This window comes from Littorina saxatilis, linkage group LG2 (assembly GCF_037325665.1).
Source record: "Littorina saxatilis isolate snail1 linkage group LG2, US_GU_Lsax_2.0, whole genome shotgun sequence".
NCBI lineage: Eukaryota > Metazoa > Mollusca > Gastropoda > Littorinimorpha > Littorinidae > Littorina > Littorina saxatilis.
This window is the reverse complement of record NC_090246.1, coordinates 35,468,156-35,494,340: the sequence shown is the minus strand read 5'-3', so window position 1 is coordinate 35,494,340 and position 26,185 is coordinate 35,468,156. Positions and strand designations below refer to the sequence as shown.

General features: G+C 42.3%; 1 protein-coding gene across 2 annotated transcripts; it reads right to left on the bottom strand.

Annotated features, from left to right (window-relative positions):
* Positions 1 to 7,202: 7,202 nt before the first annotated feature.
* Positions 7,203 to 26,100, bottom strand: LOC138958852 (sorting nexin-8-like). 2 transcript variants are annotated; one of them, XM_070330154.1, is made up of 13 exons: positions 26,054 to 26,100; positions 25,816 to 25,940; positions 23,360 to 23,492; positions 22,797 to 23,108; positions 22,272 to 22,405; positions 15,481 to 15,561; positions 13,366 to 13,526; positions 12,698 to 12,830; positions 11,173 to 11,241; positions 10,645 to 10,761; positions 9,991 to 10,026; positions 9,402 to 9,551; positions 7,203 to 7,808 (listed from the first exon to the last, which is right to left on the bottom strand). In XM_070330154.1, the coding sequence occupies exons 1-13, from the start codon at positions 26,073 to 26,075 to the stop codon at positions 7,674 to 7,676; spliced, it is 1,608 nt and encodes a 535-aa protein (XP_070186255.1). In that variant the 5' UTR covers positions 26,076 to 26,100; the 3' UTR covers positions 7,203 to 7,673. The 2 variants fall into 2 exon arrangements, with proteins under 2 accessions (XP_070186255.1, XP_070186256.1); XM_070330155.1 differs by having other exon boundaries at positions 22,272 to 22,393.
* Positions 26,101 to 26,185: the final 85 nt, after the last annotated feature.

The following is a 26,185-nucleotide window of genomic DNA, read 5'->3' as shown; positions in this document are numbered from 1 at the left end:
AAATCGACAAACAGTAACACAAACTCAATCACTCCATCACACATACACACACACAGTAAGCATAGGTGACACGGTGCAAGAGTGCGAGACACTAGATCTAGTTCTGTCTGTCTGTAGCCTACTTTACTTACAGGGACACGACTGCCAGATGGCCAGATCAACACTGCGCTTTCGACAGCGCTTCCTCGCGCAAACACTGGGAAACACGCTGTGCAGATTAACCTGTAGGAAATCTCCTTTGGTATCTTCTTTATCTATTTTTCTGGAGCTACAAAACCGAACAATGTGAAATCGTCTTCTCCGAATCGGCGAACTGCAGCTCGGTGATAACTGTATCTATACCACAATCCTTCACACGATCTTACCTAACCTTGACCCCTGACCTGGTCTACATACCACACACGACACAAACCAGTCACCTGTTTTTACCCCCCCCCCCCCCCCCCCACCACCCGTTTTCTTTGGATACACACTTTAACTACATACGTGCCGACGAAATGTTGATCATTGCTTCAATATTTTGAAGCTGTTGCTTGGATAATAACCAGGTAAAATTAGTATTTCGGTGTTCAGTCAAATGTTAAAGTTTCTACCACAGACATACATACATACGCACGCACGCACGCACAGACAGACAAAAGTTAGCATCGCATAGGCTACACTTACGTGAGCCAAAAAGCACCTTTTGGCTAGCACAAGACCTCTGTTTGACTGAAAATAACAGACATCAACCAGATTTGGATTACATGTATAAATTTGCCAGGTTTTTAAACTCTAGTTTCTAGATCCAATGTTTGCTACATTAATGACACTTCAAAGCAGGCTCCTTTTTTGCTCTGTTTAACCATAAAATCACAGAGATTAACCAGATTTGTATAATAACTTGCCGGGGTTGTTTTTAAGTCCACAATGTTTGATGTTTGGATAACCTTGGTGTGACCGTGAAATTTGATGGTCATAAAACAGTTTGTTATCACCATTAACGTATACTCCTGTACATGGGATATCAACAAGAGGACTCTGGAGAAAAACAAAACACAAAAAAACCATTTCAAGGCAAAATTTCATCATCTCTTGACATGGAAACTAAAATTATCTGCAACATTTTGTACACAAATGTCAAACCAATACAAAATACAGGTACACTATGGTAAGTACAAGTACCAGCAGATATTAAAGTGACACAGCTTGGAATATTGTTCAAGAAGCAAAATACCAGTATAGAATTAAAATCTGCACACTTACATTAAAAGTGCTGTGTATATATTAAAACAGAGTAAACATACCAGGGCAACAAGATTAATCAGCTGAACTTCTTTGTTAAAGTTTGTGCCAAATCAGCTCCATGTAAATGTGCCTTACAACAGAACGAGTCTCAACCACAATAGTATCTTTTGAGGATGTGACATCACGTGCATCGGCTGAATCCAGAACACAACCGTCTCAGGGATGAAAGTTAATAATGTTCAAAGTCAGCAAAATCAGAGTTCCCGCTAGCTCTGACTTTTTTACGTTTTACTGTATGATGTTTCATACAACATAGGCTGAGTATACATGTACAGTGGAACCTCCCGTAACGACCTCTCCCAAGAACGACCCCCTCCTTTTGCCGACTGAATTTCTCGGCACGGATGCTTTTCATACTGTAACTAACCTCCCAAGAACGACGCTCCCCTTTTTCCGACGACCGACCTACCAACTTAGGGTCAATAACGACTTTGACCTTTTAACCAGTGAGTGTCAAAGTTCGTAATTACCCAGCACAGACGGAACACGCACGCCATTAGTCACGCATGAAGAGTCAGGGGTGGTAGTCTGTAGTCAGTAGTGCATGCAAGTCCAGTGGCCCACGGCTGTCATCTTCTCACCTGTTGCTGTCACAATTGAAGGACTGCCCTCGAAGTAGGGGGAGGAGATGGGAGGGGTTGGGTAGGGGCAGTTAGAACAACATCTCAATAATGAATTGCTGTGTACGTATTCTGTGAGTGTATGCTCACCAACTGAGACCTCGGGTCAATGACCCATACTTGCCAATAAGCAAGTTTTACCTATGGGACGGTCTCCTTGGATGTCAGAGGAAACTCTTCCTGACCCAGGTTACAGACACTGACCTTCTTACCCGGGGTCAATCACTGAGTTTAACCTATGAGACCGCGCGCGCGCACGCATGTGTGTGTGTGTGTGTGTGTGTGTGTGTGTGTGTGTGTGTGTGTGTGTGTGTGTGTTATGTCTGCCCGTCTGTGCGCTGGTGTATGCACGTACATCATGCTTATCCATATATATGCACAACAAATGGGAACAAAAATAGGATAACGGACACAACTTTCAAGACTGAACTGCCCAACAGTTCCCACCCCTGTGAAAAAAATTATACCTCCCAAACTCCCAATAAAGACCCCTCCTTTTTACGACCGATTTTTCTGGACACTTTCAAGGTCGTTAGTGGGAGGTTTTACTGTACTTGGAAATGATAATAGTCATCATTTGGATATTTTCCAGCTGACCTTTCTTTCTTTATTTGGTGTTTAACGTCGTTTTCAACCATGCAAGGTTATATCGCGACGGGGAAAGGGGGAAGATGGGATAGAGCCACTTGTCAATTGTTTCTTGTTCACAAAAGCACTAATCAAAAATTTGCTCCAGGGGCTTGCAACGTAGTACAATATATTACCTTACTGGGAGAATGCAAGTTTCCAGTACAAAGGACTTAACATTTCTTACAAGTTACATACGGCTTGACTAAAAATCTTTACAAAAATTGACTATATTCTATACAAGAAACATTTAACAAGGGTAAAACTAAAAGGAGAAACAGAATCCCTTAGTCGCCTCTTACGTCCAGCTGACCTGTTAAATCATGTAAAATCAAAAACAAACTGTAGCAGCATATAGATAAAGGTACAGACCAAAATTCTAATGATTATGAGTCAAGTAAATGATATGCGCATGAAATTTGATACAGTTTCAGTTATCGTGCTAGGTGTTTTGTGAACCGGTATTGTGAACTGGTATTACTTAGCGGTCCTTTATCCTTCAGGCAGGTCTGCAGTTCAGTATTGCAGTTTGAAACTTTAGATGCTGGTTACTTCTCAATACATGTTCAAGTAACCTTAAGTATAATCTCTTCTGATGGCAAACACTGGCAACAAATATGCTTACTCTGAAGTCAAAATTCTTACTTAGAGTTAGAGGCTGCGACTTAGCACTGGGTGTGTTGAATTCATTTCACACATACACTGTAATAAACGGTTAAATGATACAAGAACATAAAGACACTGATAAACATATGACACAATATAAATATATAACATAATATTCATAACTAACAAATATTGCTTACAAAAATATGTACTTCAAAATTTGAAAACATTTGTTTATGTGCATGTGTTGATGTAAACAGACGTAACATGTGGCAAACATTCAATTACTGCAATATCTGCAAAATGGCACAAATACCTCATGAACAATGGGTACATGTACTTGTTAAAAATGTGCACCAGAGCAATTGCCTCTTTCTTTTTAGTTGAACATTAAACAAACAAAAATTATCTTCTTCTTCTTCTTCTTCTGCGTTCGTGGGCTGAAACTCCCACGTACACTCATGGTTTTTTTTGCACGAGTGAAATTTTACAAGTATGACCGTTTTTTACCTCGCCATTTAACATACCTCGCCATTTAAGGGGAGGTTCTAGTATAAAATATCACCAAAATCGCTTCAGTTGTGTTCCTATTTAGAATGGGAATTTGAACTGTCTTTCGGCTCAAATAAAGTCAAATGCATTGCTGACCCATATATTGTGTTAGTTAATATGTCACGACAACTGCCGTTGAGAAACAATTCAACGGAAAAACATACATTATCTAGAAACCGAAAATAGTGATTTTGGCGTTTCCTTGATAATTCTTCAAGGAGCGCACATTTTTTAAAGAAATTCAAAACATACAATAACATGTAATTGGACTACATTTTGTGGAATCAAAATTACGTTATTTTAATTAAAACGTTGATTTCATCATATTTACATATAACGGTTTTAACTGACAAGCTATATTTTCTTTCATTTTATCCCGACCCACAAACGCCTTCCACAAAGTGTAGTCCTATGAATACTAAAAAGCCATGCTACGTTTTGTTCCAGTCGGTTGAGAACATTTTGAGTTATCAAGGAAACGGCGAAGCAAGTGCCGAAAACATCATTCTGAGAAAAAAAGGCTTCAAAGTTTAGATACTTTTTATTCTTGTTGAAATTCACAACATTTCATAAAGATCGGTGAAAAATTAGAAAATAACGGTTTATAACTGACAAAAGCTTGGTTTTCTTCTGAAAAGTACGTATTGAAACTCAGTTATGGACAACGGACCTACTCACAAAATTTCATAAAGATTGGTGAAAAAACGGGATTTAACGGTTTTTTAACTGCCAAAAATCAACTTTTTATTCTTGTTGAAATTCAGTTAGGGACAACCAACAACATTTCATAAAGATCGGTGAAAAATTAGAAAATAACGGTTTATAACGGGTTTTTAACTGCCAATAATTAACTTTTTCTTCTTGAAAAGTTTGTATTGGAGATCAGTTAGGGACAATGGTCCAATTTTGGTGTAAATCCGACGATTAGGGACCAAGAAACAAGGAGCAGAGTGTTTTTTGGCGGTTAAACTGTCATTTTAACGGTTTAATGATTTGGTGAAATTTCTTCCACCACAATACTATACAATGTTTTATCTACCCATTATTGCAAGAACCCCCAAATCACATTTTTTGGGAAAAATCGCTTTCACCCATGCTAGAACCTCCCAAAAATTATCAACTTTGATATATTTCCTTAAAAGGCTGAAGTTCTGCTAAGAAGTAAAGAACCAAAGGAAGATTACACACTTTCAAATAATAAAAAACAAAAAACAAGACAAAAATGCCTTAAAAAACACACACAAAACTTCTTGAAACTTACGAATCAGTCTCTTTTATATGAATCTCATCACAAGATGAAAGGCCTGCACAGGTGAATCCAAACATTTTTTCTTGCTTCCTCACACAAAAGCAGGACAATAATCTATATATATATACACGACTTGTGTCTGTGTGTCTGTGTGTCTGTGTGTCTGTGTGTTTGTGTATTTGTGTAATCGCCATGCACGGCCAAAGTTCTCGATGGATCTGCTTCAAATTTGGTGGGCTTATTCAGAGAGACCCCGGACACAACCTCATCGATGAGATATTTCAACACGTGCTCTCAGCGCGCAGCGCGGAACCGATTTTGGTTCCACCTCAGCTATTTTGGTTCCACCTCAGCTACCCGGGCCCCCATACCGACACACCAAAGCCAAAGTTCTCGGTGGATCTTTTTCAAATTTGAACACCGTATTCAGCTACACCCCGGACACAATATCATCGATGAGATATTTCAACACGTGCTCTCAGCGCGCAGCGCTGAATCGATTTTTGTTTTTGTGTTTATTTCACCATTATAAGTAACTCTTCCTTATCTTCTCACATTCTCCAGGTTTTCAGCGTTTACCTCCCTTCCTTCGTATGGTGCACTCATAGTGAGTGGAGCGTCTTCGGATATTCCCGGCGTTCTGTTACTGTTACCTATTTTTAGAAGGTCAACGCAGTGTACAGAACGTAAATTGGACCCGTAAATTATCCTCACTGTAAAAGTGCAAAGGTCGAATCAATTTATAGCCACGCGAAAAATACACTGTCATCTATCTCTCTATAGATACGGCTTCTCTGTGTTTGTGTGTGTGTGTGTGTAAGTGTGTGTGTCTCTATGTAATCAACACCTGTGCATTCTTCAGTTCTGTTTGTGATGTGGTCTGGCGGCTTTTGTGTAATTTTATGTACTGGCCTTCCTTTGAGAAGCCATAACTTGCTCAGTCCTGTTTGAGTGGAGTTCGCCTCCAAAGGTGATTAACACGGTTACATTCGTCGACAAGGATGGGACTCGACATGGTCAGGAATGGCATTATGGCCACTGAATCATTTTCGTGCTGTTCCCATTCCACGAATCTGGGAGGGACCTAAGCTTGGCGGGTCCATAGTTCGGACCCGGCGAAGCGGGTATTCATTCTAGTAAGAAATAAAAGAGAAAATATGAACAAGTGCTGTTTTGCCTTTCAACCTAAAAAGGTCTTTGAGACAACTGTTGATTCTCTGATTTTAACACTTTTCATCATAATCTACTTACAGCACAAATACAGTGTACCAAAACAACAGATAATCAATGTGGAGATTTTTTTGCAAAACAAAGTTATGCACCTTTGAACTCCTATTAAAAATGTCAAGCAAAATGGTGCGTAGATCCTTCTAAATAAACTCAGTCCGTGTGCTATCAAACATTTAACTGTCTTAACACATAACCAAGTGAGACAGGTCTAAAGACAAGATCTAAGTAAAAAAAAGGGATGTAAGCGCTCTACGGCACCTACTGAGGCAACCCTGTAACAATTTTTGTATTGTGCGTTTATTCACAAAACCACAGTCTTCATCTATTGACTATATGTTCGATCAAGGATAAACGTTGGGGTTTGTGTTTTTCTCTGTGTTAGACTGCCATGAAGAATGAGGAACACATGAGCTTGAAATAATCATCCTTTTTTGAGGATGAAAGTCGTTTGTTCATGTCGATGTTTTTTATTCTATCGGGTGCCAGGAGATTAGTTCTGCATAACTCTAACTTACTGTTGTTGTCTAAGTTAGAGCGCTTACATCCCTTTGTCTGCACACAAGGAACTTCATGTAGTGCCAAACATTCTGTTGTTTTAAGAATATGTGAAAGAAAATGTATGCACTTTGGTTTCACTCACAGATATGAGGCAAACTGACGGACGTCAACAATATTGCAAACAATTCATGAGCTCAGAAAAATACTGGTGACTAGAATTACTTGGCAAAGAAATTATCTGATTATTTTTTTTTATATAGACATCACTGGCTTTAAAGAATCAAGCTCAGATTTAGTTCAGATTAATGCATCATTCAACCCTGTAAAATTCAGATGCTTCAAAAGAGCAGTCAAAAATTCTTCTTCTCTTTTCTTTTCTTTTACACAGAAAAAGAGACCTTTGGAATCATTCATGGAAAAAAGAAACAAATTTCACAAAAAATTACTTTTCTGCATTCCTTGTAAGAATCATCTGACAACCAACACACACACACACACACACACACCCCCCACACACACACAGAGTCATGACAGCATGTTATATAACATTTTTTTCGATGTTCCAATAGCAGGGAAAAAAAGCAACCAAATTCTGAAAAACTGCAAGAAGAAGGTGGGAGACATTTTTAAAGCTACATGAACATGAAAACACAATTAAGTAGTATTTTAGAGGCAAGGAGAAGGAAAATAAATAAAGCAGCAAAGCGAAGGAAAGAAGAAAAGACACACAGATAAACAACAGACTTGCACGTCTTCACACAGTTGAAACACACACTTTATGGCAGTATGCTCTCTCTCTCTCTCTTACATGCGCGCGCGCACACACACACACACACACACACACACACACACACACACACATACACACACACACACACACACACACACACTTACATAGTCATCAGCATACACATACACACACATTAGTGACAGAAAAGAGCTGTCGAAAAGACAGAAAAATCAGAGAGAGAAGAAGAAAATATACCAGAAAACAAAAGAATCAGTCAGATGGATATGCCCATGTGGTTGTTGTTGGTGGGCGAGCCAATGGGTGAGGTTCGGGTTGGTGAAGAAGGGGCGCCATCTTGTGACACCAATGTGTCCACTATTGGCTTCACTTCACTCCATGTCTTGGACAGCTGCAACAACACATTGTGCATTGTAAGTGAGCATCCCTGTACAAGCAGCTTGTTGTTCAGTACAATTTGTTTTGTTTTTTTACTGAAATTTTCCAGTTGAAACATAGCTGGACTAATACTTCATCCATTGAAATGTTTGTTTGTTTTTTCATATGTAGAGGACAGCACAATGATTTCAGCATCAACAGCTTCCTTTTTCATAGATTTATAAACATATATGCTATATTCCTCACAGACATGCAAACAGATTCCAAACCAAATGCCGACATGCAAAATAACACTTCTACTTTTTGCGAAGCTCAAATATGATTTTTTTCAACAACTCTACTACACCTACCTGTGATCCTCCTTTGGATCCTCCTCCTCCTAGCTTCTGTTACATGTACTGATAGGGTTTTCATGACTAAATCTTTACTATTTAACCAAATGCCTCCCAGAGCACACAATATGGCCTGCTGGAGAATGCACATGCACTTCCCTTAACACAAGATAAACGCCTGCTGTACACAATGCTACCTTCTTTCACTTTTGCTTTCATAATATACGTTATTTGCGTGTTTGACCAAAATATGACATTTTACACAGATCGAGACAGTCATTGTTCTCCGAGACCGCGCTAGCGGTCGAGGTGAACAATGTCGAGATCTGTGTAAAATGTCATATTTTGGTCAAACACGCAAATAACATTTATGTATCGATCGAATTCCTTTCAGGTACTTATGACTTTGTTGTTGTTTTGACGATTGAACGAGCACACACACACATGCATGCAATCCACATGTATGCAATCAAACACATAATGCTCGCCTAATAGGCTACTGAGCTTTACTGGCCGATGTGAATGCGTTATATATTGTGTGTAAAAAATGTCTGTTTGTCTGTCTGTCTGTAAAAAATTCCATTTCAAACGGCAGAAATTAATATGTAAGCGCCTAGGGCTATATCTAGATTAGGCGCATAAAAATGATCACAATAATAATAATAATAATAATAATAATATTAAGCTTCATATTTGGGCGTTTCAGGTTGACCGAAACTTCAAAGGAACTACAAAACACACGTCATGTACTCACTTTGTTGATGTTTTGACATTGAACAGCACACACACATGCAATCAAACACATGACGGGTTTTTTTTTAGTTCCTTTGAAGTTTCGGTCAACCTGAAAAGCCAAATTATAAAGTTTTGTCGGCCTCTGACGTCACATGACTCAAAGAAGGGAAATCCAATCTCCAATCGATACATTCTTTTATATTACCTACAATGCAATATGACGCATATATATGTTTCCGTTTCTACCTGCTTCCTGTGAGGTTTAAGTTTCGGAAAGCTTTCTGTAGTGACTTTGCTACAATTTTATAAAGTTGGAGATTGACGGATTTACTTTCCATGTCATGGGAACTGTATAGGAGACGGCTTAATTGTGTGCGGCAGGCAAAGTGTTATGAGGAATGTATATGGAGAGTCATCAAATTTTAATTGGATGGATGCTACAAGGCTCTGAGCTTTACCAACATCTGAATGTTGATTGCAGGTACTATTTCCTAGCTTTCAACAGAACAATTCAACTAAAAAAAAAACATCTCCTTTACCTGTGAATTTGCATGGGCCTCAACCTCTGCCATGCGACTCAAGACATCGTAGAAGATGTCGAGGTGTGCGTAGACTAGCTGCGTCTCCATTTGAAGGCAGTGCAGGGAGTAGTAGTTGCGATTCTCCATGTTGGCGATCTGACCTTCTTGCTGCAATGATCAGACAAGAATTCAGCTAGGTAAACATGCTTTCAGCTTACTGTACCTTCGGGACTATATATAAGGCGCAACTTTTTTCCTCAACTTTAACCCCTGCACCCTATTGACCAGTATTGCCTTGTGTATGGCTAAAGAAGAGTACACATGTACACACATTGCTATAAAGAGAAATGTAACACTCCCTCTCTAGTAATAAACATCATGTTTCTTCCACTATGACCCTGGCAAAGTTTCCTCTCAGAATTTAAAGGCAGCACTCTCATTGACCTGGGGTCAGAAGGTCAGTGTCTGTAAACTAGGGCAGTAAGCTGGTCTCAGCTGAAATAGTATGGGGCATTGACCTGAAGTCACAAGGCCAACCAGCTATTACAATGCAAGAAGACAAGCAAAGACAGATCAAGGCTAAGATAAATGTAGGTAATCTTTTTACCTCTAATATTCTCTGTTCCAGCTGTTCGACTGCACCCTGTAATCAAATCAAAAGCAACTTTTATTTTTGTAGCAGTTTTGTAATAACCACATGCAATTCGAGTTACATACCACAACAACATCCACTGACATTGACCTTACATTACAATATTTTATTCGTTGAGCACATGGAAAAAACTAAATTAATTTCATGCCAGCCAATGTCCCTCACTACAAAGCAAGTAAAACAGTTTCTTCTTGCAAACCTTTCTGTGTTTTTTTCCTCCCTTAATTGTTTCATTCCCTATACCAAGAATAAAACCTGCCAGCTTAGGACTGGTTCAAAAGTTATGCCCCATAACTGTGGATTTGTAGAAAAAAATTGTCTACAAAATCTACCAGTCCACATCACACATGAATGCATGTAGGGTAAGAAACTGCCTGAAAAATGTTCAAAACCTTTATTTTCTTCAAGCTACCAGCCTCAAAACTAATCTGTTTTCTGAAAAAAATTCAGCTTTGAGGTACAGCAACACACACCTATAAGTTTGTAGATGTTAACAGCAAGTCATTATCACAACAAAAGTATTAATTATTGTAGAACTTGGATGTTAACCACCCGTAATCTCCACATAATTATCACAAGGAAATGATGCAGAAAGAAAGTTCAGCTTACTTCTCCGGCCCCTGTCTGTACGGTGGCAGACATCTTCTTCTTCTTGTACTGCCCCATTTTCTGTATGGCACGCTGGTGTTCATTTAGCAATCCTTTCTCATGTCGCTCACACAGGTCCTTCAAAACATACATAAAGTAATCTTTGCAAAAGAGGTGAGACATTTATTTATTTTTTATTAAAAAAACAACCTAACATACTTAGGACAGCAAGGAATTATCCAAAAGAGGAGAACAAACACTTTTTACTTGTTAAATGTCAACCTAGTCAATCTACAATGTAAAAACACCACCCTTTGTTTGCATCAAACCACACAAGCATTTGTAGTTAAATTAAAAGTCATGCAGTTAAAGCACAATCAGCATAAAACCAGAACACATTTCAGAGAACTGTTTCCCTGCTGAACTTCAAAAAAAGCATTTCAGAGAACAGTGAATTGCCTAAACTTCAAGAAAACAGCAGTCATCTATAATATAACAGTACTGTGCAGAGCCACATTCAAACATTACAAGGTAAAACAGCTTCCTCACCCTATAGGCAACAAGAATGTCGAGGAACAAAGACAACTTCTCCACCACTCCATCCTCAAGGTCTATTGCCTGAAAAGATAAACACCACAAAAATAATGGACCACAGTTACTTTCAGAAAATATTCTCAAAATACTTCCCATAACAATGCATGAAAGGGAACTGTTCCCTCCAGAAAGTCTGAAGCTTATCATTCATCAAGAATTTCACCAGGTGACAATCATATCTCAACAAAACACTGTATCTGTCAATGCTTGCAGAATACATCACATGCTCGGAGAGATTCTGCACTGAAATTCATGTGGCTTCAGTTTTAGCAAGCACATACAGCCCTTAGACAGCACCATAGAGTTGTTAATGGTGGTAATCTACGCCATGCTTTTTAGAGCTGCATTTAAACAAACTAAAACTTTGTAAAGAAATCCAAAACAAACAGACAGCAATTCTTAACTGAGCTGACTCCTCATTTTCTGCTCATTTTCTCATTATCTTTTGTCTGTCCGGCTTCAAAGACACCTGGATCTAAGTTCAAGAAAAGTGTTTTTGGTTTTTTAATGATCAAACATTCCAATTTCCAGAAGATTTTTGTTTTGTTTTGAGGATGAAAGTCGCTTGTTCATGTCAATGCTTGTTAGGTGCCAGGAGACTGGTTCCGCTTAACTCTCACTTACCCTATCACACAGGTTGAATGCATTTCGAGTGCTTACTTCCCTTTGTTTATCAGATCATGAAACATTCCATAAATTAACCCTTTCGCTGCCAATCAAAACTTGCGTATGTGCATTCCTGACTGCCAGGGAATATTGGAGTTCGGGGTGTAATAATTCACAAAAAATTCTAGCTCCAAACTGGCAGTAGGTAGGTAAGTAAAACTTATGTTATTTTTAAGGGAAATTGAACCAAGAATCTGTTTTTAGTGTCTAATCATGGAAATAATAATTAGTTTGGCTTATAATGATGGTTAAATATGAACTTTTGAAAAATCAGTCCGGCGCATCTTCCGGTGCCTGTGGATCAAACACAGGTGGCTGTTTTGCTTGCTCCAAGAAAGGATTATAATCACTATCATCTACCTGTTTCCAACGAATCGTCCGAAAGATCTCCCCCTTCCCCTGTCAGTATCCATAATCATTTGCACCGCCTGTAGCGTCAGTCCGGCTTTGTTTTTCCCTACTAGGGCCCGGTCGACTGTCACCGTTAGCCATTTTGACGAGTCGAGATTTCTCTCCCCTACCCTGTCGCCAAGGCCGAAAATAGCCTTCAGACGCAAAACCGCGTCACCATTTATGTTTATTCATGAGAATGAGGTATCCTACCAAGCCATTGGCTGCTATTTGTGTGTCAGCAGTGACGTAGCATTTCTGGAAAATCCCGGAACGGAGAAGACGGGTTTACCCGTCCTAAGGCGCTGCGGCTGCACAAGCGCATGACGGGTATACCCGTCCTAAGGCAGTCAAGTGGTTAACTATGCTTGTTATTTTCATATCAAACTATCAAAAACTACAAAAAATTCTAAGGGTGGTTTACCGCTTGTGTTGATCTGTCGGAGAGGGTGGCATACTCCACAGAGAGATGTTTGAAACCCTTCTGAAGCTGTGGCCAGGTGTCGTTAGTACCTGTGGCCCACGCCGTCAAAGGGGTATTGTCACTACTCATGGCACTGCAACAGACCAAACATGGGGCATTAAATGAGACATGATAAAGATAGCAAGCACAGCACTAGTATTATGAACTAACGATCAGAAGAGTAGAAATACAAGGTTTTAGCACCACTCCCCAATCAGAAGGAACTGGCCCTCTGATTACTTCTTTAACAAAATATGAATAAAGCAACTGTTTTATCCAGCAATCTTTTTAATGTCTTGACCCTTCAACAGATGTGCAAAATCACCATTGGTTTGTCTTCTTTGTACATTTTTGTTTGTTTGTTGCTTTCTTGCTTGTTTGGGTGATTCTTACTGCAATTAACGATTTACCTTGCAACAGTAAGCCTTTAGAAAGCAGTTACATGCTCAATTTGTTTACACACACACACACACACAATTCAATATTCCCAATCTATCTGCATCACTACTAGCATGGTGCATTGACCCTATGAGCTGTTCCCAAAACAAGTTTTCAACAAAATATCACTCCAAAACAGCAGACACCCATAATACACACTATCGACACCAGAATACAATACATGTACTGACCTAAGCTGTCGGCCAAACATCAACATATCTGTGGCAAACCCTGTGGAACGGATCACCATGCGTTCAGCGATGTCTTTCATTCTGGACACAGTCTCTGTCAGCATGCGTATGTGTTCCCTGCTGTTGCCCAGCTGCGTCTGTGTGTCCATGGGGACTAGGTCCTAATAACAGAAAATGTAGTAGTATTAGTACATGTGGTTGGTACAGCAGTCCCTCTCATGAACGGACACCCTTGGGCCCTAGCAAAACTGTCCGTACATTGCAGGTGTCCGGTCACGGGAGGGGTGACCACACCACCCCCTCCCCCGGGCCATACACTCGACTCGCACAGAGACACACAAACAACAGGATTGAGTCTATGCTAATCACTTCTTGTGGCTACTAAACAATAACAATAAACTCCTAATAGTTCTTTAAACGTTTTGTAAAAAGGATTTGTTTGAAAAGTGTTGAAAAGAAGAGATAAAATAAATCCTCAAGGCAGTGAACACACTCACCATGCGCTGACATACGAAAGCAGCCACACAAACACAGCACAGAGGAGCGTGTGCAGATGCTTTGCAAGAATAAGCTTGAAAACCAGTTTGAATAAATAGCTCTGCATGCCATAATCATGTAATTTATTATTTTTCTTGTCTGGCTTTATTGACTGCATGCCGATCATGTGGCATGGCAGTGACTTTTCACTCTTCAGTCGGAAATACACTGTACATAACACAGCTCCCATTGCCCACATCCTACGAGACTGTAGGAACCACCAGGTGCTGAGAGAGGAAATCTGGCCATTGCCGGAGTCCCTGCACAACAAGCTGTACGGGCCAGTGGCTGCGCTGCAGAGGACCACTAATTATATCTCAAGATCTGGACTCCAAGTGTGATCGGCGATCGAAAAGAAGAAGAAAGACACAGCTCCCACTCTCCCTCACTAATGCCTACCCCAAGCCGTGACAACTGATGCTTGGACATTTTGTGGAAGAGTACACCTCTCTATTTCTCTACAATGCTCTTCCTGCTGACATGCAGTGACACCGGACACCCCACATAGTTTAGCCAGCTAACCCTCCACCCCCCCCCCACCCCCACTTCCTCTCTCTCACTCACTCCAGCCATGTACTGGTGGGGGCTGTGGCCAGAGAGGTGTCAGCTAATTGAGGCCAGCTGCACTGTTCACTCAGAGCAAAACCAGTTGACTGTGTGTAACTTTTGACAAAGCAAGACAACTGAAGGGTTCATAGATTAGGCAACCGACTCACTGGTCAAGGCTGAGGGGAAACAAGAGTATCTTGTCAATGAAAGAGGTTACACACAGACACACGATGCTGAGAACTGTGGCCGGTTTTTCACTCACTTTCGCTCAGGACCTTCATCGACTGTGGTTTCTGTTGTTTACGTCCAACAGACAAGAATAAAGAGCTCAGTGCAGTTTCATGTTGGCATCTTCGCATGTACTCTTCACTCCTGACCAAAACTACCCCACCTCCTGATGGGTACACGTGCACTCAAGTTATCAGTGACTGTCATCACGCCATTGCGGCTGTGATCTTCGTACCAAGAGCCGGACTGCTCTGTTATCGATTTTGTTGTGGTGAAAATTTGACGATGGTCTGTCCGTACATTGGAGGTATGACCTGCTATTGGGACCAAAAATGAGTGTCCGCGTCCACGTTTTGCAGGTGTCCGTTTAAGGGGGGGAAAATATAGAAGGAAAACACTCCGTGCCGAGCAAATGTGTCCGTACATGTCAGGTGTCCGCTCACGCCGGGGGCCGTACATTGCAGGGACTGCTGTAGTAATCTTGAAGGAGTTCAAATATTTGAATGACTAACATCTTGAAAACAAATTAAAGAAACCAGTTATGCATGATCTTGCAGGTTTTGAGAACTTGTAAAGTGACACAATGGGTTAAATTAATCTATTCGCATTTCTGTATTGTTATTAACACTGCCATTACAGTGATCAACAACAACAAAAGAGAGAGAGAGAGAGAGAGAGAGAGAGAGAGAGAGAGAGAGAGAGAGAGAGAGAGAGAGAGAGAGAGAGAGAGAGAGCAAATATTGGGTCTGTGTGAATCTATCATGTGCACCTGTGTGTGAGCAAATATATATATATACTTACTTTTGCTTTGCTTGCCATATTGCTGGTCATAAACTCATCTGGAATGCCTCGAAACTGTTCTTTGATTTTGTGCTGCGTGTCCTGCAAAACAATTACAAATATATATGCAAAACATTTATGGAAAGTAGATACTGTGAATGTAAATTTTTACATATTTTGGCAACAGCCATCAAAAGGCACAGCGGTTTTCTGATGCTATCACTACCATGTCAGGCTTTTCTTTTACCTAAACTTTTCCCCAAAAAACAACAACAATCCTTCAATTTCTCTTGAACCAAGAGTCAGCGACACATTAAAGGCGCAGTAAGCCTCCCGTAAACCATCACAGATACTGTCAGGCTTTTACACACAGTACAAACACCCTTCCATTTGAATGCTCACCAAACAGGAACATCCTAGGTGCCCTCCGTAAAGAGCGAGCAATTTGGCGCTAGACCTAACTTTTAAAATCTAAATAATAAATAGACAGCTTGTTACACAAACATTCTTAAATCATAAAAGAATTCTTTTTTCATCAAGACAAGATCAGTACAATTTGAAGTTTTGAAAGTTTGAAAAAAGAAAAGCCCGGAAGCAGGGTCACACAAGGTTGTGTTTCTCGTAGCAGACGACGGTTTATACCTATCGCCAGTTCCTCTGAACAGTCAAAAGCCATCGCTAGAGTTCTTGTGAACCACAGCCGTTTGTTTCGTGCATAGTCAGAGGTACTTAATAACGTGCTATTGCAGATAAGCTCACAGCGAGTCGCATTCAAATTACTAACTGACGACTACATTGTGAAAAAGGGAAAATTTTAGTAATAAATTTTCATTTGATTAATGTACTTACCCAACTCACATACAGCAATTAACTCTAGTTCAGTGCTGGTAACGCTGTACGCGTCCCCTTGGTAACAAGGGAGACAACTCTAAAAAAGAGTGACCAATACCTATACTGGTATCAAGGCCAGACCAATACCGAGTCTGTCTTCCGTATGCGTGCGCATATGCCGCCATTTGTATTCATTCTAACCGAAGCCCAACTCACTTCTTTTTTAGAAATATATACCCCCAAAGCGGGGAGGCGGGAGGGAATAATCGATGTGAGTTGGGTAAGTGTATTAATCATATGAAAATTTATTACTAAAATTTTTGATTAAATTACATATCTTACCCAACTCACATATAGCAGATTGCTACTATAGGTGGAGGGCACTCACCATATCAAGAATGAAGGACCTGTCCTGCCGCTACCAAAGCTGGCAACGCAGAACTGCCATCCTGTCGAGTTCCAGCAAAATCTCTCAGATAGAACTTCTCTTCAGAGCGCCAGTAAGCCGACTCAAGGACCTCTGAGAGGCGCCCAGAACGGAGAACCGCTAACGACGAAGCCCAGGCTCTAGCCTCATGCGCTCTGGCCGCAGTAAGAGGCAAGATCGCTTGATTATCGCCTGATGTAGGCCTGCCTAATCGTTCTGGAAACCCTCTTGGCCAAAGTGACTTTCGAAATGTCTTTCCCCCGAACCGTGTTGAGGGAGATAAAAAGCAGTTTCTGTGTTTCAGAGCGAATAGGCAAAGTCCGAGACAGGTAGCTGCTGAGAGCTCGAACGGGGCAGTTAAAAACATCAGGGTCTCCAGGAACAAGAACATTGCTCAAGGGGGGAATGCGAATAAGAGGGGATGTTTGACCAGGCTTCTGGTTCTTAGCAAGAAAGTCAGGTCTAAATTTAAGAGAAATAGAGCCATCTTTTTCTAATGAAATATCCCTCGAAAGTCCCGATAACGCATGAACTTCGCTACCCCGCCTAGAGGTAGCAAGTAAAACCAGGAAAAGAGTCTTTCGCGTCACATTAGCCAAACTGGCTGCATGGAGAGGCTCAAACTCATCAGAAGCAAGAAACCGCAAAACCAAAAACAGGTCCCAAGCAGGGAGCTGTGCCTTGGAACGAGCTGTGTCAAGAGAAGCCCCCTTGATGACACTAGCGATAACCCCATCCAGGTTAATCTTGTGACCTAAATGCTTAAGAGTAGAAGAGATCGAAGATCTCCTAACTCGCAGAGAAGAGGGAGAACCTCCTTGATCTGCTAGCCAGGACAAGTGGTTGGCCACCTGCATAGACCTAGGAGAGAGAGGATCAACGCCGTTCTCCAAACACCATTTCGACCAAGCCGCCCAGTGTGAAGAATACACTGAGTTGGTTGAATCCCTGTGAGCATGTTGCACCAAATTCAGAGTTGAAGCCGAGGCCCCTGCACGGAGCAGAGAGACTCTGACAGAATCCACCCGTGAAGCTGTAGAGTTTGTGGACTTTCATGCGGTATGCCTGACCGAGGCTGTAACAGATCGCCCTTTCTTACACCGAGTGGAATTGGAGGACGAACTGCAAGACGGAGTAGATCGGGATACCAGTGCTGGCTGGGCCAAAGAGGAGCCACCAGAACCAGCGCTGGCCTCTCTATGTCTGCCTTTCTCACAACTCTGCCTAGAAGGCGAAAGGGAGGAAAGGCATAGGCCACCAGACCTGACCAATCCATCTCGAGTGCGTTTACCCTCCCATGCTTGAGGGTCCGGGAACGGAGACACAAAGAGAGGTAGTCTGGTGGAAAACCTTGTCGCGAACAAGTCGATGAACGGCTTGTGCACCTGAGCCCAGAGACGATGTAGAGCCTGGTGGGACAGTGTCCACTCTGAATGTAGGACTTTGTCCCCCCTGCTCAGGGCATCTGCCAACACATTGAGACTGCCCTTCAGATATGTTGCTGACAGAAGAATGTGATGAGAGTTGCACCATATCAGTATGCGACAAGCGCTGTCTGACAGACTCTGAGACCGAGTCCCACTCTGGCGATTTATGTAGGCCGCTACAGTCATGTTGTCTGTATGTAACCTGACATGGCTGTCTGTCAGAAGAGGCAGAAACGCCTGAAGACCAAGGGCAACAGCCTCTAACACCAGGGCATTTATGTGCCAAGAGACTTGATTGGTGTCCCAAACACCTGACGCCGTCTGCTCTGCCAGATGTGCTCCCCAACCTGTCCGGGAGGCGTCCGTGAACAGATCGTTCTCCGGGGGAGGGGGAGCAATGGGAACTCCCTGCGAAACCCAGGGAAGGAGCCACACACACGTGGTGTGGCTGAACCAACTCCCCAACTCGACCTGGACATTCCAATCTTGAGTCGTTTGGTTCCATTCTGCTTGCAGAGCTGCCTGAAACGGCCTTTTGTGAACTCTGCCAAGAGGAACCAGCGGAGCCATAGATTCCATCTGACCCAGCAGCGAGGACAACTCCCGAGCCGTGGATAGATTCTTTCCGTAAAGAGAGCGAATCAAAGCCTGCAACTTGTCCACCCTTCTCTGAGAAGGACGGACTGACCAATTCAAGGTGTTGAACTCCATCCCCAGATAAGTAAAATGTTGGGACGGTTGCAACTCCGACTTCAGCAGATTCGCTGTGAAGCCGAGTTGCCCTGCCTGACTGAGAACCCTCTGTGTGTGCGTTCTGCACAGATCCTGGTCCTGATGTAAAATCAGCCAGTCGTCCAGATATGCCCTCAAACGCACCCCCTCCTGTCTCACCAGGGCACAGAGCTGACGAATGACCATGGTGAATATCCAAGGGGAGAGAGAGAGACCGAAAGGAAGAGCTTGAAACTGAAAAATTTTCTCTCCCCAGCGGAAGCGCAGCCATTTCCTGTCCGCCGAATGCATGAGCACATGGAAATAGGCGTCCGTCAAGTCGACGGAAGTGGCCCAGTCTCCTGGCCGGAGAGCCTCTCTCACAGAGGCAGGAGTCTCCATTGTGAATTTCACAACTCGAAGATATTTGTTCAGAGTTGACAGATCGAGAACCGGTCTCCATGCCCCTGAAGCTTTGGGGACAACAAAAAGTCTGCCATAGAACCCCAGAGACCCCTGATCGTGAATCTCCTCGATCGCTTCATTCAAAAGGAGGGAAGTCACCTCTCCCTGCACAGCTGACTTGGCCTCCGGGTCTCTTGGGAACTTGAAAGGCGGAGGTATCCTGGTCAGAGGGGCCTTTCCCTCTGCCCAGAGAAGACGGAATCCTGAACGCACTATCCCTAAGATCCACTCGCTGGCCACCATGCGTGACCAGGAAGCGAGAGCCCTGGAGGGGTCGCCCGCAACCACGAAGGTGGGGGCTACCGGGATCAGCGGTTCGGGAAGGCATCATTGGGGGTGGGGCTTACGCCCCGACCCCCTAGAACCACCAAAAGAAGAGCCCCTCTTCTGATTAGGAGCACCTCGCCCCCTACCTCGAGAAGAAGTGTTCTGGTTCTGTGCCTTGCCTCCACCAGAGGAAGCAGGCTGTGCCTTGCTCTGAACCTGAGGTTTGCTCTGCGCTTTCTGGAAACCCTGATGCGCAATACGAGCAATGGCCAAGTCTCTTGCATCTTGAGTCTCTTTTTGCAGAGCATCGAGAGATGTACGACCCAAAAGAGAGCCCTCCGTGAAAGGTGAGACCTTCAGATTATCAATCGTGCCTTTGTCCCTGATCCTAGACCCAGCTAGAAAAGCTGATCTGCGAGAATGTACTGCGTGAGTATACCGTTTGGCCGAAAGATTCATCTGTTCCTGCGAAACCCTGGCTAAAGTAGCCAAAAGGGTGGTCACATCCTCCGAGGAGGCATCATACCGAAATTCAAAAGGATCAAGCGAAGTTGCAATAGACCTTGACAAAGATCTCTGGAGAGACTCCGACACGGAAGCCAACTCCAACAAAGACCTTCCAGTTTCCTCCAATGCCAAAAGGGAGGCTTCAGTATAGGGGACAGGCCTGTCCCTACTATACTCATCCTCCCTCAGAGTGGCTAGTTCCGGTGTAACCAGAAGAGCTGACCTGGGTAGAGCAAACGCCTCAATCAGATTGATAGGCTGAGTACCCAGTTTGAAATTCCGAAAGCCAGCCGAACAAGAAGGAGCTTGTTGATCAGCTTGAGCAAGCCATGGCTTAGCCGACTCAGGTGCCTCACTGTGTTGTGACAACAAAGGCACAGTAGAGCTCTGAGTACTCGACTGAGGGCGAAAATCTCGTCAGAACTTTCGACATCTCGAAGGCCACAGATGGTGATTCCCGGAACCGGAAAGGACATTTAGTCTCCTTGGAACTCCGGAAATCACCAAGAGCAGAAGGTGGTGAAACAAACTGAGCCTTAGACTCAACCACCCCTTCCTCGAAATACTTGAAAGCCGTTTCCGCTGCCAACGCAACAGCGTTTGACAGCTTGTGCGGCAACCTGAATTCAGTGTATTCTCCCATAGCGGAAGCACCATCATCAGTACACCCTTCATGCACATCCGTGCAATCTGGAACGCCGGAAGACGGACCACTCAACGAAGGGAAGTGACGGTCATCAGCATCCTGTGAAGCATGAACATCCACGTGCGTGACCGTGGCGGATGGGCGAACCTTGGCTAGAGAAGAGACATCAGTCACGCCGGAAGGAAGGGCCCGAAGATCCGCTCTCGTGGAAGAAATCTCTGCAGCCAAAGATGAAACCTGCGAACTAAGCAAAAGTAGCAAAGCAGCTACGTCCGCAGAAGCCAAACCAGAACCCACAGAAGAGGAAGTCCCTCTAACAGACTTATCTTCATGAACGACCTTGTCCGAGGACCTAACAGGTAAAATGGAGGTAGCCGGTAAATCGACCAAGACATCAATACATTTCTTGGAGGTCGGTTCTAAAACAGAAACAACAGCCTGGCCGGTTTGTTTAGATTTCCTAGGCGTTTTCTTGGACGGAGAGGCCTCAGCAGCCACCTGTTTAGGGGTATGCCTCTTCCTGGCACTATCAGCCATGACAAAAAGACTGAAGAAAAAGTCCAAATTGTGGCCAAAATGCCGCCAAAATCATGAAAAGACAAGGAAAGATCTCCCCTCAACATAGTAGCGAAGTCAAAACGAAGAGTAGAAAACCAAGAGGAAAGTAACAAAGTCAAAAGACTCAGTGACAACGGCTGTACAACAGCCAGAGCGTACAAAATAGCGACCAACTTGACTGAGCGCTGAGGTAGGAATGAATACAAATGGCGGCATGTGCGCACGCATACGGAAGACAGACTCAGTATTGGTCTGGCCTTGATACCAGTATAGGTATTGGTCACTCTTTTTTAGAGTTGTCTCCCTTGTTACCAAGGGGACGCGTACAGCGTTGCCAGCACAACAGCCAGAGCGTACAAAATAGCGACCAACTTGACTGAGCGCTGAGGTAGGAATGAATACAAATGGCGGCATGTGCGCACGCATACGGAAGACAGACTCAGTATTGGTCTGGCCTTGATACCAGTATAGGTATTGGTCACTCTTTTTTAGAGTTGTCTCCCTTGTTACCAAGGGGACGCGTACAGCGTTGCCAGCACAACAGCCAGAGCGTACAAAATAGCGACCAACTTGACTGAGCGCTGAGGTAGGAATGAATACAAATGGCGGCATATGCGCACGCATACGGAAGACAGACTCAGTATTGGTCTGGCCTTGATACCAGTATAGGTATTGGTCACTCTTTTTTAGAGTTGTCTCCCTTGTTACCAAGGGGACGCGTACAGCGTTGCCAGCACTGAACTAGGGTTAACTGATATATGTGAGTTGGGTAAGATATGTAATTTAATGTTCCTTTAAGACATACACTGATACAGACTGATAGACAAAAGACACCTACATGAAGACACAAACACACCAACACAGACAGAAACAGACAAATAATAGATATGAACAGACAGAAACAAGACTGCCAGTTACACACACGTACGCACCCACCCACCCACCCACCCATCCACACTCATAGATTGCTCACATTTCCCGAAAATGTAAGGAAAAACTTGAGGAGCTTGTCATCACTGATCTGTGGGTGCCTGGCCATGATGTTGATGTAGCGTTTCAGAGCCTTCTTACGCTGCTCAATGAACTCACGATTGGCTGAAAAGAGATCTACAAAATTTACGTGCGAAGGAAGTGTAACAATAACAATAACTCTTCATGATAGGAGGGTTCCATTGTATCTGAAAATGTAACAACAGTCCATCTTCTAACAAAAACTGTCGTAGAACATGCATTGATTGAACATGGATGGCTCTGGTGTGTTATGCAAAGTCATTATTGGAATACATGTGGATAAAGCTGTAGATCACTAGATGTGTCTACTACACAACACACACACACACACACACACGCACACACACAGCGACACATGGTCATATAGACACCCACACACACACACATAATTCCTCTAAACACATGCATATATGTATCTATATGTAACCACACAAAGATAGAGTAAAGACACTGTTAAGGAGTGACAAAATTCCTCAAGCAAACTCACCTCCAAGCATCTTTTTGGGAGGTAGTCTTGGTAGAATACGATAAGGGAACCGCATCATGACCATCTCCTGTAGCGCAGCAAAGTCATTGTAGCGTCTCAATACTGTGGACTTAAATCGCTGACTGGTGATTTCATACTCCACATGCTTCAGAATCAAGCCTTTCTTTTCTGGCACCAGTTCCACTTTGATGTTGTCAAGCTCACACAGGTCAGAGAAACTGTAGCCCAGGACGTTCGGAGTTCGCTCACGACGAAGACGCACACTTGCTGCTTTCATGTCTGACAGATCTCCTAAATTTGGCCTTGGCAGTTCTGCAAGATAGAGTGGAGGCTTCAGTTAGTTTAGTTTTCAGCGTATTTGATGCAGTCTCCAGTCAGGAACATTTCACAGTTTTCCAGACAATTTGCTTACCTTTGTACCAAATATACTCTTTTACATTAAAAGCACAAAACAAACATTGTTTTGCATATCATATCTCTGAATTATTACTAAGTATATCATGTAAAACTAAAAGAGAAGGAACACCAGGATAAAAAGGTGAAAGCCTGTTCAAGTGTTTTACCTTGCCCAGAAAAAGTCTCCAGAAGCTTTTCATTTATGGACTTTCCTTGTTGTGCTAAAGCAGTGAGTGCCAGAGCTTTGTACAGCCCATTTCTGGTCATAAAACCGGCAGTGGTGTCCACCGCATCCCATATCTGTCATGACAGAAACACAAATGTAAACAAAATTTAAATTGACATTTTTCTGAAAGCAGAAAACAGAAGAAATGCATACACCTGCACCCTACGTACGATGTGTCTTTCTTTCTTTATTTGGTGTTTAACGTTGTTTTCAACCACGAAGGTTATATCGCGACGGTGAAAGGGGGGAGATGGGATAGAGCCACTTGTCAATTGTTTCTTGTTCACAAAAGCACTAATCAAAAATTTGCTCCAGGGGCTTGCAACGTAGTACAATGTATTACCTTACTGGGAGAATGCAAGTTTCCAGTACAAAGGACTTAACATAAATTCTTACATACTGCTTGACTTTAAATCTTTACAAAAATTGACTATATTCTATACAAGAAACACTTAACAAGGGTAACAAGTCGCGTAAGGCGAAATTACTACATTTAGTCAAGCTGTGGAACTCACAGAATGAAACTGAATGTAGTCCGCCGCTAGTGCAAAAGGCAGTGAAAGTGACGAGCCTGTTTGGCGCAGTAGCGGTTGCGCTGTGCTTCATAGCACGCTTTACTGTACCTCTCTTCGTTTTAACTTTCTGAGCGTGTTTTTAATCCAAACATATCATATCTATATGTTTTTGGAATCAGGAACCGACAAGGAATAAGATGAAAGTGTTTTTAAATTGATTTCGAAAATTTAATTTTGATCATAATTTTTATATTTTTAATGTTCAGAGCTTGTTTTTAATCCAAATATAACATATTTATATGTTTTTGGAATCAGGAAATGATGAAGAATAAGATGAATGTAAATTTGGATCGTTTTATAAAAAACATTTTTTTTTTTTACAATTTTCAGATTTTTAATGACCAAAGTCATTAATTAATTTTTAAGCCACCAAGCTGAAATACAATACCGAAGTCCGGCCTTCGTCGAAGATTGCTTGGCCAAAATTTCAATCAATTTGATTGAAAAATGAGGGTGTGACAGTGCCGCCTCAACTTTTACAAAAAGCCGGATATGACGTCATCAGACATTTATCGAAAAAAGGAAAAAAACGTCCGGGGATATCATTCCCAGAAACTCTCATGTAAAATTTTATAAAGATCGGTCCAGTAGTTTAGTCTGAATCGCTCTACACACACACACGCACAGACAGACAGACACACACACACACATACACCACGACCCTCGTCTCGATTCCCCCTCTATGTTAAAACATTTAGTCAAAACTTGACGAAATGTAAAAAGAGAAACAGAATCCGTTTGTCGCCTCTTACGACATGCTGGGGAGCATCAGGTAAATTCTTCCCCCTAACCCGGGGGGGGGTGTACGATGTGTCTGAAAACACCTCCGTGCGGAGGGGTTTTGCGAACAGCGTAGCAAAGATAAAGAGGGAAAATGTTCTCGGCTTGCACAGCAGCAAGCACTATGTCTCTATACTGACCTGTATCCTTTTAGAAACTGAAGATGGAAAATGAAAAAGAGAAGATTAATTTTATACATATGTAGATAGATATATAATATAGATTGCATAATTTTCCCCGAATTTAATGCAATTCATAAGTGTACACAAACTTGACATTGACATAAGGAAGCTTGAAGTTGAACTGATAACCTTGAAATGCGTCACCCCAAGGCATGATCGAGTGTTTCTAGCATGAGGTGGCAGAAACTAGATTTTGCGCAATCTCTTTTGCTTTAAAAAATGACATGATTCTGTCCACCAACACATTCAAAACTAATGTCGCCTACTTGTAACTGGCTTATCTGTGTATACATGGGTTAATCAACACAGCTAATTCAGATATCACATATCTTCAGATTGTTGCCAGTGACATTTCTTTTAAACTAAATTAAAGTATACATTATATTTACTGAAACAAGACTAAACTGTTTATTAACTGCTTCAGTTTGAAGATGCACTTCCACATAGATCTATGCATGCTTCTGGGGAGGGGGAGGGGGAGGGGGGGGCAGCTTGGCTTTGAATCTGACTCCCTCAGGTTATTGAGTTATTGAGTTAACTGATGCAGAATCCAAACAGGGCAAAAGCAGTGGGGGTGTTTCGCAAGTGCAAGCAATGTTTTCGCAAGTGATACGCATCTGTAACTTGAGCCCTTGCTACATTGTCCACCTGACAAGGAAGACTCAAGGGACACAACTTTCGCTTTTTGGGCATGCCTTGTTGAAGAAGAATGAACGGAAACGCCCACAAGCAAAACACTCTCCCCATGTTTTTAGAATGTTCTGCGTCGCAGGAAGTAATGAGCAAATGCAAATGAACAGTAAAGCAAAAGCACAGCAACAAAAATCTAACGAATTAAACTTTTCATCCAAAACACTCACTTGCATGATGACGGGCTTGGGCAAACTGGACCGAACAAGTATTTGGACGAAGAGGTCCCTGTCCACTTGTTCTTGATTCGGGCAAACGATGTCATATACCTCGCGATAGAAAGGCGGGACGGACCCTGCAACAAACACACATAATACACATTACCAACAGATTTGTGTCGCTTTGATTACACGTTTGAAAACGGTGTCACTAATCTTCAAAACTGATACAAAAATCATCGAGACGTACCGAAGGCCAAATCGGTTGACATCTTGGCAAAGTCATGTGATCTTCCATTGCCAGAAAAATGCTATTATTTATCAAAGGATATGTTTCACATTATTTGTACAAGTGTTACTTATAATGGAAATAATAAATAAA

What these genes read in the sequence shown, in the direction of transcription:
- LOC138958852 (XM_070330154.1), bottom strand. Translation starts at nt 26,075, where the DNA reads ATGTCAACCGATTTGGCCTTCG. An exon ending in GGAGACTTTTTCTGGGCAAG is followed by an intron (nt 23,109 to 23,359) that starts GTAAAACACTTG and finishes TCTATCTTGCAG; the next exon opens with AACTGCCAAGGCCAAATTTA. An exon ending in AGGCCCATGCAAATTCACAG is followed by an intron (nt 7,809 to 9,401) that starts GTAAAGGAGATG and finishes GTGTTGTTGCAG; the next exon opens with CTGTCCAAGACATGGAGTGA.